General features: G+C 39.7%; 1 protein-coding gene and 1 pseudogene across 1 annotated transcript in view; one reads left to right on the forward strand and one right to left on the reverse strand.

The window, feature by feature from the left end:
• The first annotated feature begins 2,291 nt into the window (after nucleotides 1-2,291).
• KIF11 (kinesin family member 11) overlaps nucleotides 2,292-19,640 on the forward strand; it is a 48,385-nt gene continuing 31,036 nt past the window's right edge. The window contains exons 1-8 of the mRNA XM_002916103.4: nucleotides 2,292-2,660; nucleotides 8,491-8,623; nucleotides 9,073-9,170; nucleotides 9,257-9,335; nucleotides 10,644-10,829; nucleotides 10,948-11,072; nucleotides 14,637-14,727; nucleotides 16,192-16,434. Coding sequence (XP_002916149.1) covers nucleotides 2,584-2,660; nucleotides 8,491-8,623; nucleotides 9,073-9,170; nucleotides 9,257-9,335; nucleotides 10,644-10,829; nucleotides 10,948-11,072; nucleotides 14,637-14,727; nucleotides 16,192-16,434 — 1,032 coding nt within the window. The 5' untranslated portion in view covers nucleotides 2,292-2,583. The remainder of the gene's footprint in view (nucleotides 2,661-8,490; nucleotides 8,624-9,072; nucleotides 9,171-9,256; nucleotides 9,336-10,643; nucleotides 10,830-10,947; nucleotides 11,073-14,636; nucleotides 14,728-16,191; nucleotides 16,435-19,640) is intronic.
• On the reverse strand, nucleotides 5,653-5,870 carry LOC109489122 (annotated as a pseudogene).

Consider the following 19,640-nt stretch of genomic DNA (forward strand, 5'->3'; position numbering starts at 1 on the left):
TTGGCCTACAACTGACAGAATGGGAGAAGATATTTGCAAATGTTTTATCAGATAAAGGGCTAGTATCCAAACTCTATAAAGAACTCATCAAACTCAACACCCAAAGAACAAATAATCGAATCAAGAAATGGGCAGAAGACATGAACAGACATTTCTCCAAAGAAGGCATACAAATGGCCAACAGACAAATGAAAAAATGTTCAACATCACTCAGCATAAGGGAAATATGAATCAAAACCACAATGAGATACACCCTCCCATGAGTCAGAATGGCTAAAATCAACAACACAGGAAAGGACATATGTTGTGGGGCTGCAGAGAAAGGGGAACCCTCTTACACTGTTGGTAGGAATGTAAGCTGGGGCAGCCACTCTGGAAAACAGTATGAAGGCTCCTCAAAAAGTTGAAAATAGACCTACTCTACAACCCAGCAATTGCACTACTGGGTATTTAACCCAAAGATACAAATGTAGTGATCTGAAGGGGCACCTGTACCCCAATGTTTATAGGAGCCACGTCCACAATAGCCAAACTATGGAAAGAGCCCAGATGTCCATCAACAGATGAATGGATAAAGAAGATGTGGTATATACAATGGAATACTACTCAGCCATCAAAAAATATGAAACCTTGCCATCTGCAATGACATAGATGAAGTAGAGGGTATTATGCTAAGCGAAAAAAGTCAGAGAAAGACAGACACCATACGCTCTCCCTCATGTGGAATTTAAGAAACAAAACAGAGGATCATTGGGGAAGGGAGGGAAAAATAAAACAAGAGGAAATCAGAGAGGGAGACAAACCATAAGAGATTCTTAATCATAGGAAACAAACTGAAGGTTTGCTGAAGGTGGGGAGATGGGGAGGATGGGGTAACTGGGTGATGGACATTAAGGAGGGCATGTGATGTAATGAGCACTGGGTATTACATAAGACTGATGAATCACTGAACTCTACCTCTGAAACTAATAATACACTATATATTAATTAATTGGATTTAAATTTAAAAAAGAGAGAGAGACTTGGCCTAGAGCGATGGCAGAGGCAGTAAAACCAATAGGAATGCACTGGCCGTGGAGGACGAAGGAATCAAAGGTCTGGTTAGTGCCATGGGTCCAGATGAAGATTAGGGTGGCGACAAGGGGGATAAAGAGTTCCGTTTTGTACAGGTCCATTTTGAGATGCTGGTGAGCCATCATGGATAACAGCAGACACCTGGCTTTGCATAATGAAGGTGACCAGCGATCCGAGCCGGATACTGAGAGGTCTCCTTAGGGAAATGCAGAAGGTTAATAAGTGGAGAACACAAAGGGCGCCTGAGAGTTTTCCATTCCATCCAGCCCTTACTTAAAAATATAAAATGATACCTAGGTTGCTATGGGCTAAGTGTGACCCAGAAGCTCAGCTCCTTGAGCCGACTCCGGCATAGGCCCATGATTCAGTATTTCCTGGGCCTAGGTCCCATACCCGAAGATGCCCAGTCCCCCAAACACCGCCAGGACGCTCGCAGTACGTCTACGGAAAGCCGGAGGCAATCCGGCGGGGGCGGGGCCGAGGGAGCGCTGCCTGCTGGGATTTGTAGGCTGACCTCGGCGGGAGTTGGCGCAACCTCCTTGAGTTGCGCGGGGGGTTTGGCGCCACGTAGAGGGAGCTAAGCGCACCCTGAGCCTGCGTCAGTCGTCCCGGAACAGTTGTCCGAAAAGGCAAGTGCGGTACTGCCTTTTGCTCGGAATCATTCAACGGTGACATCTTCTCATCAATTAAAAGATAAATTAAGAGTCCTAAAAATGACATTTAACATCCCTTTCATCGCGGTTTGGTACTCGTAGTAACCTTATTTCTTAACACTTCCTAGTTACTAAAGGCTATTCTGGACGCTGCCTCCGAGAGAGGGGCTCGCTTTGGACCTCTCTCCTCTGTGCTTCCATAACACTGTCGTACAATTCGCTAATAGTAATTATAATCGTGGCCAGCTTTCCTGACACTACATGTACTAGCCTAAGCTATTTGCCCGCGCTGGCTCAGTTCTCACAGAACCCTCTGAGATGGTTGCTATTATTTACATTTTGAAGATGAGGAAATCTTGGTTTTACAGACGTTATGTAACTTGGGCAAGGTCACGTTGAAGAGTCATACTGTTAACTCGTGCGTCTCTCCCATCGGACTACGAGTTCCAGGCGGGTACGGACAGACCAGCTTTTTACTTTCCCGCGGGCCACGCCCCGAGGGCGGGGCTCTGGTGACGACACCGCGTCCCATGGTGCCTCGCGCGCCCGCGCTGCTATTGGCTTGGCGTCTGGGCTCCTTTTTCAAATTGAGGCGCCGAGTCGTTGCTCGGTTTCCGAGGCTTCGGGCGGAGACGATATTGGTGATTCCGAGGCTCCCGCTAGTGCGGGACAGACGCCTCGGTCAGTCAGATCCGCTGGTGGAGAGCGGAGACATCGAACTGCTTGCGTGGCTTCCCCCGGCCGCGCCAGTACCCGGCGGGGGACGTGGGCACCCGGGCCGCGCCGTCCGCAGGTCCTCCGCGCCCCACAGCGCCGGAGTCCGCAGCCAGGCCTTGACCTTCGCGCGGGGATCGTCATGGCGTCCCAGCCGAATTCCTCCGCGAAGAAGAAAGAGGAGAAGGGAAAGAACATCCAGGTGGTGGTGAGATGCAGGTAGGGCGAATCCGGCAAGATTGGGAATGCCGGGCTTTGCTGGCTTTGCTGCTGGGCTCCCTCTTGTGCTGTTGGGAGAGAGGAATTTTGTTTTCAATTTCTGCGGGGAGCAAACTCGTAGTTCTCTGCATTCGGTCGATGAAAATGACACCAGATTGCTGTGAGGAGTAAATTAGTGTCTGTTTCAGAAGAAAGGGTATTTGTATCGGAGGTTATAGTTTAAACTGCTGTTCAGAAGGAGAATTTGATCGCCGGTCTTTAGGGAAAAGTGTGTTCTTTTAAAAAAAAAAAACTAATGTTGGAAAAGACTTAGGTGGCACTTTTATACTCCACTCCTTGCAGTTTCTCAGTTTGGAAATAAGACTGCATACCTACTTTGCAGGTGTTTTAGTACCGATGTTGGCATTACCGTCCTCTCCATCATCTCTAAAAGCATAATCGATCACTTGTTCTCTTTCTTCTAGATGCAATATTTTTTTAATCCCTACCAAACAAGGAAACATCATTGTATTTAAATTTTAAGTGTTAGCTTATAGATTGAGTTTATGTTTTTAAAAGGAGACAACTTTAGCCAGTATAGCTTTCTGATTGTACTGCAAGTTGGTCTTCCCTAGACCAAGGGAGATAATTTCTTCGGGATGAGTGGGTGGAAGTGTTCAACTCTGACCAGATTGATTTCCAAATAACTTCCCAATTTTAAAATGAACCAGTAGAGGAAGAACATACTTGTTATACAAACTGTTCTTAATTATAGATTGATTTATTCAGCTTTTTAGAAGCCCTCCACAGTTTACTGGTCTATGTGTGTTTTTGTGTGTCTGTTTTTGTTGCTGTTGTTTTAAAAATTCTACCAACTATCAGCAACTTTTCTGTAAATCCAAAAGTTCTAAAATTTAAAAAAAGGGGGAGGGTTATTTTTAAAATGTGTGAACAAACTTTCTTAAATTATTGCCTCCTCAGCTTTGGTGACTTGAATTGTAGATGTCAAAGATAATAGCTAGCTTTCTGAACTAGGTGTCAGAGAGGAAATTTGATGGTAATGTTAAGTTCGACCACTTACTTGTTGTACTCCAGGGCTTCTGTTAATAGTTACTGCTTTTGAAGAGTGAAAAAAAAAAAAGAACAGCCTGTAATACAGACGCAAATTTTTATTTATTTTTTAACGATTTTATTTTTAAAGTTTTTTTAATTTATTCGACAGAGATAGAGACAGCCAGTGAGAGAGGGAACACAAGCAGGGGGAGTGGGAGAGGAAGAAGCAGGCTCATAGTGGAGGAGCCTGATGTGGGGCTCGATCCCATAACGCCGGGATCACGCCCTGAGCTGAAGGCAGACGCTTAACCGCTGTGCCACCCAGGCGCCCCTTAACGATTTTATTTTTAAGCAATCTCTACATCCAGTGTGAGGCTCGAATTCACAACCCGGAGATTAAGAGTTGCATGCTCTGCCTGCTGAGCCAGCCAGGCCCCCACAAACGCAAATTTTTAGATTATTTTGATCGTTGTATAAGGCCAGACAATATTACTTTTTCTGGATGGTTTTATTTTCTTTAATTTTCTTTTTTATTGTTAGTTACAAAATATGTCAGACCTATAATAAGTTATAGAGAACAAAGTAACAAACTTCTGTGTATCCATCACCTGAATTAGGAACAAAACAATCTTACAGTTGGAGCTCCATTGTATCCCTCTCCAGCCCCCTTTCTCTATCCAGGAATAAAACATTATTCATGTTTATTATCCCCATACATTTTTTTTAAAGATTTTATTTATTTATTTGACAGAGAGAGACAGCCAGTGAGAGAGGGAACACAAGCAGGGGGAGTGGGAGAGGAAGAAGCAGGCTCCTAGCGGAGAAGCCTGATGTGGGGCTCGATCCTAGAGCGCTGGGATGACGCCCTGAGCCGAAGGCAGACGCTTAACGACTGCGCCACCCAGGTGCCCCTATCCCCATACACTTCAAGTCTTACCTCAAAAGAGATTTCTTTTACTTCGTCACTAATGAAAAGTGCTTAGGTTTTGTCTAGTTATTTACAATAATTTTTGTATAAAGAGATGTCTTTCTTTTCATGCTTTCTTTTCTTTTTCAAATACCTTTCCTAGGGCAAATATGTCCTTAAGCTTTAGTAAATAAACAATTTATGAGGCCCTTGGGGTTGTCAAACCCATTCTGTAAAGGTCTCATGTAGTCAGTATTTTAAAGTTTTTTAGGCTTTGCAAGCCACATGTAGTCTCTGTTACATATTCTCTGATTTTTTTTTTTTTAGTTTTACATTTTTAATTGGCACAGTTTATTGTAACCTAAAAGGTCAGCAAGATTTCAAGAGAGAGATAACTTTATTACTTTGTTACAATGAATACAATCTTTATGATGTTCTTTACTTGTACTATAACTGTATGAAGAGAATTTTTTATTCTACCTATACACAGTTCAAGAGAAGGATATATATAACTGGAATTGAGGAACTGATAGTTTTTTATAGAGAGAAGTTTTTATAAGGAAATAGGCTTTGATACATGTATATACAGAGACACACACATATGCAAAACATTCCTCCCACTTGTATAAGTGTAAGCATAAGTCCTATTAAGAACATAATATAAAGGTTTTAGGATGTAAGTTAATCTTGGCATTTTAATCTAGACGAGTGCTTTAGCAATTTAGACCTGAACTTTTATAAATCATTCATATATTTAAAAGCATATAATTGTGTTTTAAAAAAGGCCTAGACAAGCTTTCCTTAAACAGTGACCCAATGTGATGCCAAAGTTACCAAACGGAAAACAAGACTGTTGATTCTGCATTAAAACAGCAAAGGATATTTTTGAGAAAGGACAACTTGGAAAAGGAAGACTTCAGAGTTCATTATTCCAAGTTCAGAGCATTTTAGTTATTCGCAGTGGTTCCCAAATAAGCTGAAGGTAGATTTCTTTAAGGAGCTGCTTGTAATCTTCTTTGTTGGGAAGAGACACAGAACTGTTTCACTATTCCACTATAAGATGATGCAAGTTTTTTTTTATCCTTGAGAAGATTTTCTGAAGTTGGTATCCCTGTCAGCAAAGAGTCACTCCTGGCATGCTCCTCACAGTAGAACATGAGGTCTGATGATGCCATTGAAACCTTTGTTCCTTAATGGAGGCCTCTGGTCTCAACTGCTGCACAGTTCTTGCCTGGGCTATGTTTGTTGGTGCTTGCTGTTTTGCTGGACATCTTTTACCTGAAATCAGTAAGACTGTGTGTTCCATTGTTTTCATGTTTAAGTGGTAGAATGAATGTGCCAAAGAACTGCTACCATTGCAGAATCTGATTTTTTTTTTTTTTAAACAATCCTTTAAAATTGTAAAAATCATTCTAGGTCTCTGGTAAGACAAATCTGGCCCACAGATCGAAGGTTGTAGAACCCTCACATGATCTAGCTACTGGCTACCTTTATTACACCCTACTTAACTCCCCTGCCCCCCCAAACCCCCACCACCCCTTCATCTACCAAGCTCTACCTCGGAGCCTTTGCAATTTTACTCTGCCTAGAAAGCTTTCCCACCAAAATAGCTACATGACTGGCTCCTTCACTTTTTAGATTCTGCTTAAATATCATTAAATATCAGAGAAGAGAAGCCTTCCCTGACCACCCTAAAATAGTAATAGCAACTGCCCATTATCCCCCATCATCAATTCCAATCCCACTTAGTCTGTTTTATTTGCTTTGATTTCTAATTTATCAGCATCCGATATACCTATTTATAACACTAGAATAAAAGCTCCCTGAGAATAGGAACTTGGGTGTTTTGGGTTTTTTGAAACTTGGTCTTGTTCACTGGTATACCCTCAGTTCCTAGACAAATGTCTATCACATAATAAGTACTTGATGAATACTTATGGAACGAATGAATGAATGTAATGTAACTGTAGTGAGGCCAACAAACTGATGGGTTTATTAACGTAATTAGCAGGAACCTTACAATTTCTAATTAGAGAAGTTTGGTTAGGAATATAGTGGCTTGGCAGTACTTCTCATTATAGTACAAATAGTTCTTAAATCTCTTCAGTGTGAGTTTTGATAACTTTTAGAAATGTGTGGTCTGTGTGAATATCTACTACTTGGTTGTGACATCTTGGGTGGTATTCGTTTGGTTAACGTCATCACACATCCAGGCAAAGAGATTAGTTGAGAGTTGCTAAGAATGATAGACTAACTGAAAAAGCTTTAACCACATGAGAGCAATTCATTCTACTTGATATTCTTGGCCTATCTCAATATAAGTTGGTTTTGACTTAGGTTTGTTGAACTTTTCATGATATTGCCTGTCATGGTTTATGTTCATTGTGTAGGTTTCACTACATTTGACAATCAATAGCATTATTATATATTACCTGGAAGTTGGTGAGTTAAATTTCCCAGGATCACAAATTTGGTTTTCTGACTGTCAAAAATATACCTAGGGATGGGGCATGCCAGAAGATGTTCTATCGTTTTTAAAATAAATAACCACTTGGTTTGTCTAGTGATGAGGAGAAAGATAATTTCCTATTTGCCATTTCCTTTCGTAATATGTGATACTGAATGGGAAAAATGAACTCAGGTCAAGAGTACATCTCTCTCTTTGGCCCAGATATGTGTTAAGTATATACATATCTTAATGATGCCACTGTGTGGACTATGGTTCTTTTCAGTTCTTCCATCATTCCTCTCAGGATGACATTTATTAAGCTATGTAGTTTAACAGATACTAGGATGCCTGTTATGTGCCAAGCACGGTAGGAGCCATTGGGAAACTGTAAACTAAATAGAATTTCTTTTCTTTTCCTCTCTTTTCTTTGAGAGAGAGGGGGCACGTGTGTGAGCGAGTAGGGGGTTGGAGAGACAGAGGGAGAGGGAGAGAGAATCCCAAGCAGGCTCCACACCCAGCGCAGAGCCAGCACAGGACTCAATCCCATAACCCTGAGATCATGACCTGAGCAGAAATCAAGAGCTGGACGCTCAACCCACTGAGCCACCCAGGCACCCCTAAGCAGGATTTCTTTTCCTACGTTGTGAGGTTGGTGCTATTACTTAGCCCCACAGAGGGCTACATTGTCCAAGCAGACTTGATCAAGAGTCCTCACTCTACTGAAAGCCCAAGAAGGAATTTAGCTTAGAAGATTACTTCCTTTGGGAGTCTCTCCCATCACCCATGCTTCCTCCACCCCTCCCTGTCCCAGTCAATTAAATTTTTGCTATATATTCCTACAGCACCCTTTACATACCCTTTCTAAACATTACTTCTCTTATCATCATTTGTTTTATGTTGCTATTCCCCACTAAGACAAACCGAGTTAACACATATGGAAGCATTTTGAATAGTGAGTACCTGGCACATGGTAAATACTCAGTGTATTAGTCATTATTTTTATCTATTTTTTATCTTGTGCCAGGTTAGTACTAACTGACAGGTTAGTATTTTGAACACAAATTTGGCATGTTCTTTCTATTACATCATAACCGAACTTTCTCAGACTCTAGGAATAGTGGAAATAGAATTCTGAAAAATAAGTTTGGTATTTTCTTTACAAGTTAATTGTGTTAGCATCTACTCCAAGAAGCTGTCAGAATTGTCATGTTTTACATGTCTTTGAAAGTTAAAAAAAAAACCCTATTTTTTATTTCTGGGAGTTGAAACTAAAAATTCTGCTGTTTGCTTTAGCAGTATCATTTAGTCCCCCATTTAATCCTTGTCACCAATAGTGTTGTCAAAAAACTTCACTTTGTTATTGTCTAAGGTATTAATGACAATGTCATCTGTAATATGATAACTAAGAGTTTTTAAATAACTTTGTACATTTCTTTTTATAGACCATTTAATTTGGCAGAACGAAAAGCTAATGCTCATTCTGTAGTAGAATGTGATCATGTACGAAAAGAAGTTAGTGTACGAACTGGAGGATTGGCTGACAAGAGCTCGAGGAAAACATATACCTTTGATATGGTACCTATTTCTTTCTTTTCTTTTTTTTTTTTTTAAAGATTTTATTTATGTATTAGAGAACATGTGCAGGAGTGGGGTGGGAGCAGAGAGAGAGTAGCAAGCAGACTTGTGCTGAGTGCAGAGCCCAACATGGGGCTCGATCTCACCACCCCGAGATCACCACCTAAGCCAAAATCAATGCCCAACCGGCTGAGCCACCCAGGTGCCCCTGGTCCCTATTTCTTAAAATGCTGCTACTCCTTTATTAGTTACTATGTAAAGTTATTCTCATATACATATTTCCTCTAGGTTCTAGTGTACAATTCCAAGTTTCAGTTGACTCTTTGAGTTGTCAAATGGTTTTTTTTTGGGTTAAATGAGTTAATATATTAAAAACAAAGTTCTTAAAGTAATTTTGAAGTATTTTTTAACTGAAGAATTTCTTTGATTTTTTTTTTTTTTTTGGATAGGTTTTTGGAGCTTCTACTAAACAAATTGATGTTTACCGAAGTGTTGTTTGTCCAATTCTGGATGAAGTTATTATGGGTTATAATTGCACTATCTTTGCGTGAGTAAAACACTATTTTTCAAATTGTGAAAAAGTTTAGATGCATGTATTTGTTTTCTATTTACCACTTTTGTTAATTTTGACAGATATGGCCAAACTGGCACTGGAAAAACCTTTACAATGGAAGGTGAGAGGTCACCTAATGAAGAGTACACTTGGGAGGAGGTATTTATTGTTTATAATAGATTTCTGTCTCTAAAGTGGCTGAAATATAACTGAATAAAAAAACCTGGTTGAAAACTGCTTTCCTGAAATAGAGAAGATCAGTATACCCATGTCAAACATGATAGTAGGATAAACTACTATTTTAGTAAAATTAAAGTGTATGGTATGGTTCCTGTTTAAGAAACGTAGTGTCTTGAGGAGAGAAAGGATATGGCATGGTTAAGCGGTAAGAGGGGGTCTGTTTGGGACAGAATAGTTGGAGCAGGATATTGTGGAAAAGTGGCATGTGAGTACGGCTTGAAAGGGAAGACTTTGCAGTGTGGGAGTGAGCGTCATAAAGTTAACATAGCCAGGGGCAGCATGGTGTTTCATCAACAATGACCTTGAGTATTTAAGAAATTAAGAGTATGTATTGTTGGATAGTATAGAAAGCACATAGTACATTTTACAAAGATTTTCATCTAGTGTGTTTAAGTGAGTTTAATGACTAAGTTAATTTTCCAAATTGTTAACATTTAAGTTGATCCTTTTTTCTAGCAGTTACATAATTGAGGCATTAATAACTTTAAGCATGGATAATAAACTTATGGCATTGTAACCATAGGAAATAAGGAATAGGCTTAAAGGACAGTTTCAAAATTTAGAAATTCATAATAATTTTATTACAGATGCTTAGATATTTGAGAAACAACTGTGTTTATGTTAGAATTAGGGAATATACTGTTAGATGGGCCACTTTTCTGTTAACATGGTAGTATTATTAAAGTTCTCATGAGACAAGTTAGAAAGAATTATTAAACTTGGCTTTCTAAGTAGGTTAGTTCAGTTGGTTTCTATGTAATACTCAGGCATGAAGTGGCTGATGGATAGGACAGACTTGTGGAAGATACAAAGAAAAATAATTACTGATGAATAAACTCTTATAAATGATTTGGCTTCTCTAATATTTGTTAGTTTTTTCTTGTTTTGAAATATTTGTGTTTAAAGATTTTATTTATTTTAGAGAGGGAGAAGAGAGCATGTGAGTGGAGGGAGAAGCAGAGGGGGAGGGAGAGGAAGGAGGAAAGAAACTCAAGCAGACCCCGTGATAAGCACAGAGCCCTACTCAGGGCTTGATCCCATGACCCAGAGGGCGTGACCAGAGCTGAAACCAAGAGTTCAATGCCTAACCAACTGACCCACCCAGGTGCCCTTGACATATCTCTGTTTAAATATATCATAAAGGAGGTCCTTGTTATATGTATTTTAACTGCCATAGTAACTGGCATTCTTCCTTTATTTTAGTCCTTATTAATATTATAATTTCAGGATCCCTTGGCTGGTATAATTCCACGTACTCTTCATCAAATTTTTGAGAAACTCACTGATAATGGTACTGAATTTTCAGTCAAAGTGTCTCTGTTGGAAATCTATAATGAAGAACTTTTTGATCTCCTTAATCCATCTTCTGATGTTTCCGAGAGACTACAGATGTTTGATGATCCCCGTAATAAGGTAACTCAGTCTTTGAGAATGAAATGTCTCTGGATTTTAATGTGTGATGCTTTGAGAAATCGGTATATATATATATGCTTTTTACCAGTCTAATGGATGATCTTTTGTATTTGGTCAGAGGGGCGTGATAATCAAAGGTTTAGAAGAAATTACAGTACACAACAAGGATGAAGTCTATCAGATTTTGGAAAAGGGGGCAGCAAAACGGACAACTGCGGCAACTCTGATGAATGCATACTCCAGGTAAGAAAGCTAGTGTCCTTACCCTACCGATCCATTTTCTTTTTAAAGTGGGAAGTCAAATTGGGGCAGGTCAAAGAATGTGAGTCGCATACCTAGATTGTAAGTATGCTTCATTGCATGGTTTAGTAACTGGCTTGAGATTTAGAAGCAAGCAATAGTACTGAAAGAATGTTGAAAGGAGAACAAAGACAAGTCGAATTCGAGCAGAAGTATTAAACTTTTAAAAGTAGATTATTTTTTCTCAAATGAAATTGTACACAGAAGCCTAGATTAGTGGCGCCTGGGTGGCGCAGTCCTTAAGCGTCTGTCTTCAGCTCAGGGCGTGATCCCGGCATTCTGCTATCGAGCCCCACATCAGGCTCCTCTGCTGGGAGCCTGCTTCTTCCTCTCCCATCCCCCTGCTTGTGTTCTCTCTCTCACTGGCTGTCTGTCTCTGTCAAATAAATAAATAAAATCTTGGAAAAAAAAAAAAGAAGCCTAGATTAATACGTGCCTGTTGTAGTCGACTTGAGGACGGGATGCTTGGAGGCTTACCTCCTCAGCCCCATGAAGGTTTTCCCTGAGCACTTTTTTGGGGCCCCCATGGATACCTAGAACAAAGTTTGAAAGCCCATGGTTTAAATAAGAATTAGAAGAAAGTCAAATGGCTTCATTTAAATTTTTTCCCCAGCTTCATTGCAGTATGATTGATAAAAATTACATATATTTATGTTGTACATGATTTAAACTTTTTTCGGATGACTTTGTTTAATATGGGAAGACATGGTCACTAACACCTGCTTTCCAGGGTAGAAAGGGGCATGTTTGATAGCACCCTGTATAGAATGAATCCCAAATTGTAGAAAAGCAGTTTACTAAGTCAGGTGATTTTTTTCTCTGCTCGTCTTTAAAGGGCATCAGAGTGTAATGAAGGAAGTATTCAGAGTGTAATGAAAAGAGCTATGGATTGGGAGTTAGATTTTTTTTTTTAAAGATTTTATTTTTATTTATGTGACAGAGAGACAGCCAGCGAGAGAGGGAACGCAAGCAGGGGGAGTGGGAGAGGAAGAAGCAGGCTCCCAGCGGAGGAGCCCGATGTGGGGCTCGATCCCGGAACACCGGGATCACGCCCTGAGCCGAAGGCAGACGCTTAACGACTGCGCTACCCAGGTTAGATATTTGTGTTTAGTTCTAGTTCTGCAGTTAACCAAACATGTGACTTCAGGTAAATAAGTGAACTTATCTGAATATCAGTTTCCCTGACCTATAAAATAATTATTAGAAATAGATCTCAGGGGATGCCTGGGTGGCTCAGTCGTTAAGCGTCTGCCTTTGGCTCAGGTCATGATCCCAGGGTCCTGGGATGGAGCTCTGCATCAGGCTCCCTGATCAGCAGGAAGCCTGCTTCTCCCTCTCCCACTCCCCCTGCTGTGTTCCCTCTCTCGCTGTGTCTCTCTCTCTAAAGTAAATGAATAAAATCTTTAAAAAAGAAAAAAAAAAAGAAAAGAAATAGATCTCAGGGTGCCTGGCTGGCTCAGTCAGAAGAGCATGTGACTCTTGATCTCAGCATCATGAATTTGAGTCCCACAATGGGTGTAAGAGATTACTTAAATAAATAAAACCTAAAAAAAAAAAAAAAGCTCTCTTATTTCTTTGCTCTCTTATAACTGGAAATTTCTGCAACTCTATAAAAAATTGTGTATGCATTTAAAGAAAGAAGAAAAATAACATAATGTGAAAATAATGAAAGTCATGGAATTATGGGTGATTTTATTTATTTATTTATTTTTTAAAAGATTTTATTTATTTATTTGACAGAGATAGAGACAGCCAGTGAGAGAGGGAACACAAGCAGGGGGAGTGGGAGAGGAAGAAGCAGGCTCACAGTGGAGGAGCCTGATGTGGGGCTCAATCCCACAACGCCGGGATCACGCCCTGAGCCGAAGGCAGTTGCTCAACTGCTGTGCCACCCAGGCGCCCCTGATTTTATGATTTTAATTAAATTTTCCTATAATAGCTTTCCATGTAAAAAATTATATAGAATTTGGAGAAATGAGTTTAAGACTGGGTAATATTTCTTTTCTCTAAATACCTTCCTTTTAAAGAAATTCCTGCTTTTTCATAAATTTGTATGATTTAAGACCCTTAAGATTTTATTTATTTGAGAGAGAGAGAGAGTTTGCCTGTGGGCATGACGGGGGATGGGGCCGGTATATGGAGGGGCAGAGGGAGAAGCAGACTCCCTGCTGAGTAAGGAGCCCAACTCTGGACTTAATTGATCTCAGGACTCTGGGATCATGACCTGAACTGAAGGCAGACGCTTAACTGACTGAGCCACCCAGGGCCCTCTTGATCTCATTTTTTTATATGTAGGCTTGAGTAAAGGTCTATGAATGTATGTGGAAAAGTGAAGGAAAACATTCAATTTTCCGAAATCAGAGTTGAGTTCTATGCTTAATTGCATTAATTCCATCATCTTGGATTAGGAATGGGTAAATACTAGTAGAAAAATATAAAATGTATATTGAATTCAGGTTTATAGTTTCTTTATATTTTTCCTCTGCCCTTCTCCTTTTCTGTAATTTTAAGTAATAAAATGTGATTCTTATTTTTTTTTTTTTAAAGATTTTATTTATTTATTCGACAGAGATAGAGACAGCCAGCGAGAGAGGGAACACAAGCAGGGGGAGTGGGAGAGGAAGAAGCAGGCTCATAGCAGAAGAGCCTGATGTGGGGCTCGATCCCATAATGCCGGGATCACGCCCTGAGCCGAAGGCAGATGCTCAACCGCTGTGCCACCCAGGCGCCCCAAATGTGATTCTTATTGTAAAACTTTCCAAGTAACATGAGAAGTACAAATAAAATTAAAAACTACCATATTTCTCACTACCCATCACTGACATTAACAAACATTGTTGTTCACCTAATGTCATTGATACAGGAATAAAAGAGGTCTTTGGTTGTCTATAGAATTTTTGTATCCGTCAGATAAAAGCTGAATGTCAGTACATAAAATAAGATAGACATTGGAACACTTTACGGTCTAGCGATAATTATCTGGTAGTATTTCGGTAATCATTGCTATTTACTATTTGCCTTTCAAGAGAGGGTATTAACTATTTCTGATGAATTCTCAAAGCAAAACAATATATTTTACAACAGTTGACATTGAAGGCAAGTAATCTGATGGTTTCTGTGGTACTATTTAAATTTATAGTAATGATCTATTTCAAGAGATTGTTATAAATAGGAAGATTGATTGCAAGCCTTCTCCTCTGACATACCAGGCAGCCGTCCCAACCCAACCCCACAGCCAGCTTTTAGAGGTCTGAGAATTCTAGTTCCTAAGTCTTTTAGGTAGTTTCTTATTGGGGTCCCCTCTGTAGGCAGCAGGTACAAGGAAGCAAAAACCTAAGCATTGTTCTGTCTACCCTCTGTCTTCCAAAATCTTATTAATGTCTCCTCTCTGATACTATCTTTCTCTACCTTGTGGATTTTTATCTTTCTTTGCTCTTTTTAATATTTTATAGAAAGCAAATAATGTTTTACATTGTAATGACTAGGCAACCTGATCTTGTTTTCTAGTCGTTCCCACTCAGTTTTCTCTGTTACAATACATATGAAAGAAACTACAATTGATGGAGAGGAGCTTGTTAAAATTGGAAAGTTGAACTTGGTAAGTATCTACCTTAGTAATACTGTTTCACTCTCTTTTTTTTCCTCCAGCTTTATTGAGGTATAATGGACAAATAAAATTACATATTTAAAGGACAAATAAAATTACGTATTTTAAGTGTACAATGTGATGATCTGATATATGTATGCTTTGTGAAATGATTACCACAATCAGGTTAATTAACATATCCTTCACCTCGCATAGTTACTTTTTTGGGGAGGGTAAGAATGCTTAGGTCTACTCTTAGAAATTTCAGTATAGTATTATTAACTGTTGTCACCATAGTGTACATTAGATCCCCAGAGTTTACTCATCTTATAACTGAAGGCTTGTACCCTTTGACCAGTATCTGCTTCTCCCCACTCCCCTGCTCTTGGTAACCGTCATTCTACTCTCCATTTCAGTGAACCCCCCACCCTGACGAATTCTACACATAAGGGAGATCATACAGTATTTGTCCTCTGTCTGGCTTACTTCACTTTGGATTATGTCCTCTAGGTTTATCAGTGTTGTAACAAATGGCAGGATTTCCTTCTTTCTAGTGGCTAAATAAATATATTCCATTGTATATGTATACCATATCTTCTCTATTCATTCATCAGCTGACACTGTTTCCATATTTTGGCTATTGTGAGTAATGCATTGAACATGGGGTGCAGGTATCTCTTTGAGGTACTGATTTCATTTCCTTTGGATAATATACCTAGAAGTGGGATTGCTGGATCATATGGGAGTTCTTTTCAACTGTTTCTTTTTTTTTTTTTAGAGGGAGAGAGGTTGGAGCAGAGGGAAAAAGAAAGAGAGGCTGGGGTGGGCAGAGGGAGAGGGAGAGAGAGAATCTTTTTTTTTCTTTTTTCTTTTTTTTTTTTTTAAAGATTTTATTTATTTATTTGACAGAGATAGAGATAGGCAGTGAGAGAGGGAACACAAGCAGGGGGAGTGGGAGAGGAAGAAGCAGGCTCAGAGCAGAGGAGCCTGATGTGGGGCTCGATCCCACACCGGTGGGATCACGCCCTGAGCCGAAGGCAGACGCTTAACCGCTGTGCCACCCAGGCGCCCCAGAATCTTTTTTTTTCTTAAGATTATTTATTTTAGAGGAGAGAGGGGGCAGAGAGAGAGGGAGAGAGTATCTCAAGCAGAATCCCCACTGAACGAGGAGCCCAATGTGGGCTTGATCTCACCACCCTGAGATCATGACCTGAGCCGAAATCAAGAGTTGGATGCTTTATGGACTGAGCCACTCAGGTACCCCTCAATTGTTTCATTCTCGACCACCTCAGGGCAGCTTGAAATTCTGTACTTCTAGACAATATTTTGAAGTCACTAGGTAATTAGCTTTGTAGCGGATTGTTAATTATAAAAAAATTATCTTGCTGGCTATTTGATATATTACATTTGAGAATGAAAGTCTTTGTGTCCAAATCCAATGGAACTAACAACTTACTTTTATTTATGAAATTCAAGGTTGATCTTGCAGGAAGTGAGAACATTGGCCGTTCTGGAGCAGTTGACAAGAGAGCTCGGGAAGCTGGAAATATCAATCAATCCCTTTTGACTTTGGGAAGGGTTATTACTGCTCTTGTAGAAAGAACACCTCATGTTCCTTATCGAGAGTCTAAACTAACTAGAATCCTCCAGGATTCTCTTGGGGGACGTACAAGAACATCTATAATTGCAACAATTTCTCCTGCATCTCTCAATCTTGAGGTAAGCCCTTTAATAGGTATCTGCAAGTGTAAGAGCTATAATTCTTATTTAGCTATCACATATTTTATTTTACTTTCCTGATTTTTATTTTTTTATCACATATTTAAAAAATTCATTAATTGGCTTTATTCATTCTAAGCAAGAATGAATCTGGATATTGCACATGGACATAGAGGAAGATACCACTGGAAAAAATTGTCTTCTTCCTGGCAGAGTTTTTAATCTTAAAAAGCCAATTACTTAATGGCTTTTCCCACACAGTCTTCAAAAGAAATTACTGTGGTCATTAGCAGTGGATGGTTACATGGGGTGTGAAGATTTTTTAAGATTTTATTTATTTGAGAGAGAGAGTGAGTGGGGTGGAGGAGTAGAGGGAGAGGGAGAAGCAGACTCCCTGCTGAGCAGGGACCCTGATGGGGGGTGGGGTGTGGAGATTTAATTAAGGACTTAAAAGTGGGTTAAGTGAATGCTAGTGTTGTAGAAGTTATTAGAGGGCACTGAAGATGGGGTTGGATGTGTGAGAACATGTGGTAAAACCAAGAGAAGCAAAAAAGATGGTGAAATCTCTTATTGTGATTGTTTCCTTTAAATGGAGGTAGAAAAGGTTTTATAAGGTCTCTAATTCCCCTTTCATTTTAAAAAACATCTTTACTGAGATATAATTCATATACCATTAAATTCACCCAAAAAAGTATGTAATTTGATGGTTTTAATATATTTGCTGAGCTGTACAACCATCACTAAAGTCTGTTTAGAGCGTTTTCATTACCCCAGAAAGAAACCTTGTAAACCATTAGGAATCACTCTCCATTTGCTCCCACTCCCAGCTCTAGGTCACTACTTTAATTTTTTTTTCATTTTTCTTTCTCTCTCTTTTTTTTTTTTAAGATTTTTTTCCCTAGTTTCTTTCTTTAAAATAATATTTATTTTGTTATATTAGTCACAATACAGTACATCCCCAGTTTTTGATGCAATGTTCCATGATTCATAACTTGCATATAACACCCAGTGCTCCATGCAATATGTGCCCTCTTTATTTTTTTATTTTTATTATTATTATTTTTTAAAGATTTTATTTATTTATGTGACAGAGACAGCCAGCCAGCAAGAGAGGGAACACAAGCAGGGGGAGTGGGAGAGGAAGAAGCAGGCTCCCAGCGGAGGAGCCCGATGTGGGACTCGATCCCAGAACGCCGGGATCACACCCTGAGCCGAAGGCAGATGCTTAACGACTGCGCTACCCAGGCGCCCCAATATGTACCCTCTTTAATACCCATCACCGGCCTATCCCAATCCCCCACCCCCCTTCCCTCTGAAGCTCTCAGTTTGTTTCCCAGAGTCCATAGTCTCCCATGGTTCGTTCCCCCTTCTGTTTACCCCCCCTTCATTCTTCCCTTCCTTCTCCTACCAATCTTCCTATTTCTTCTGTTCCATAAATGAGTGAAACCATATGATAATTATCTTTCTCTGTTTGACTTATTTCACTTAGCATAGTCTCCTCCAGTCCTGTCCATGTTGCTGCAAATGTTGTGTAATCGTTCTTTCTGATGGCTGAGTAATATTCCATTGTATATATGGAGCACATCTTAATCCATTCATCTGTTGAAGGGCATCTCGGCTCCTTCCACGATTTAGCTGTTGTGGACAATGCTGCTATGAACGTTGGGGTGCATATGGCCCTTCTCTTCACTACGTCTGTATCTTTGGGGTAAACACCCAGTAGTGCAATGGCTGGGTCATAGGGTAGTTCAATTTTTAACTTTTTAAGGGACCTCCACACTGTTTTCCAGAGTGGCTGTACCAACTTGCATTCCCACCAACAATGTAGGAGGGATCCCCTTTCTCCACATCCTCTCCAACAATTGTTGTTTCTTGCCTTGTCTATTTTTGCCATTCTAACTGGCGTAAGGTGGTATCTCAGTGTGGTTTTGATTTGAATTTCCCTGATGGCTAATGATTTTGAACATTTTTTCATGTGTCTGTTAGCCATTTGTATGTCTTCATTGGAAAAGTGTCTGTTCATATGTTCTGCCCATTTTTTGATTTGATTATTTGTTTCACATGTATTGAGTTTGAGAAGTTCTTTGTAGATCTTGGATACTAGTCTTTTATCTGTAGTGTCATTTGCAAATATATTCTCCCATTCCGTGGGCTGCCTCTTAGTTTTTTTGACTGTTTCCTTGGCTGTGCAGAAGCTTTTTATCTTGATGAAGTCCCACAAGTTCATTTTATCTTTTGTTTCTCTTGCCTTTGGAGATGTGTCATGAAAAAAGTTGCTGTGGCCGATGTCAAAGAGGTTGCTGCCTATGTTTTCCTCTAGGATTTTGATGGATTCCTGTCTCACATCGAGGTCTTTCAACCATTTGGAGTTTATCTTTGTGTATGGTGTGAGAGAGTGATCAACTTTAATTCTTTTGCATTTGGCTGTCCAATTTTCCCAGTACCATTTATTGAAGAGACTGTCTTTTTTCCACTGGATGTTTTTTCCTGCTTTATCAAAGATTAGTTGCCCAAAGAGCCGAGGGTCCATTTCTGGGTTCTCTATTCTGTTCCATTGGTCCATGTGTCTGTTTTTGTGCCAGTACCATGCTGTCTTTGTGATCACAGCTTTGTAGTACAGCTCGAAATCCGGCATTGTGATGCCCCCAGCTTTGTTTTTCCTTTTCAACAGTTCCTTGGAGATTCGGGGCCTTTTCTGGTTCCATACAAATTTAAGGACTATTTGTTCCAGTTCTTTGAAAAATGTCCTCGGTATTTTGATCGGGATAGCATTGAAAGTGTAGATTGCTCTGGGTAGTATGGACATTTTAACTATGTTAATTCTTCCAATCCATGAGCATGGAATATTTTTCCATCTTTTTATGTCTTCCTCAATATCTTTCAAAAGTGATCTATAGTTTCTAGGATATAGGTCCTTTACGTCTCTGGTTAAGTTAATTCCAAGGTAACGCATGGTTTTTGGTGTTATTGTAAATGGGATGGATTCCCTAATTTCTCTTTCTTCAGTCTCGTTATTCGTGTATAGAAATGCAACTGATTTCTGGGCATTGATTTTGTATCCTGCCACCTTACTGAATTGTTCTATAACTTCTAATAGTTTGGGAGTGGATTCCTTTGGGTTTTCCATATAGAGTATCATGTCATCTGCAAAGAGAGACAGTTTGACTTCTTCTTTGCCGATTTGGATACCTTTGATCCCTTTTTGT

This window comes from Ailuropoda melanoleuca, chromosome 6, assembly GCF_002007445.2.
Source record: "Ailuropoda melanoleuca isolate Jingjing chromosome 6, ASM200744v2, whole genome shotgun sequence".
Taxonomy (NCBI): domain Eukaryota; kingdom Metazoa; phylum Chordata; class Mammalia; order Carnivora; family Ursidae; genus Ailuropoda; species Ailuropoda melanoleuca.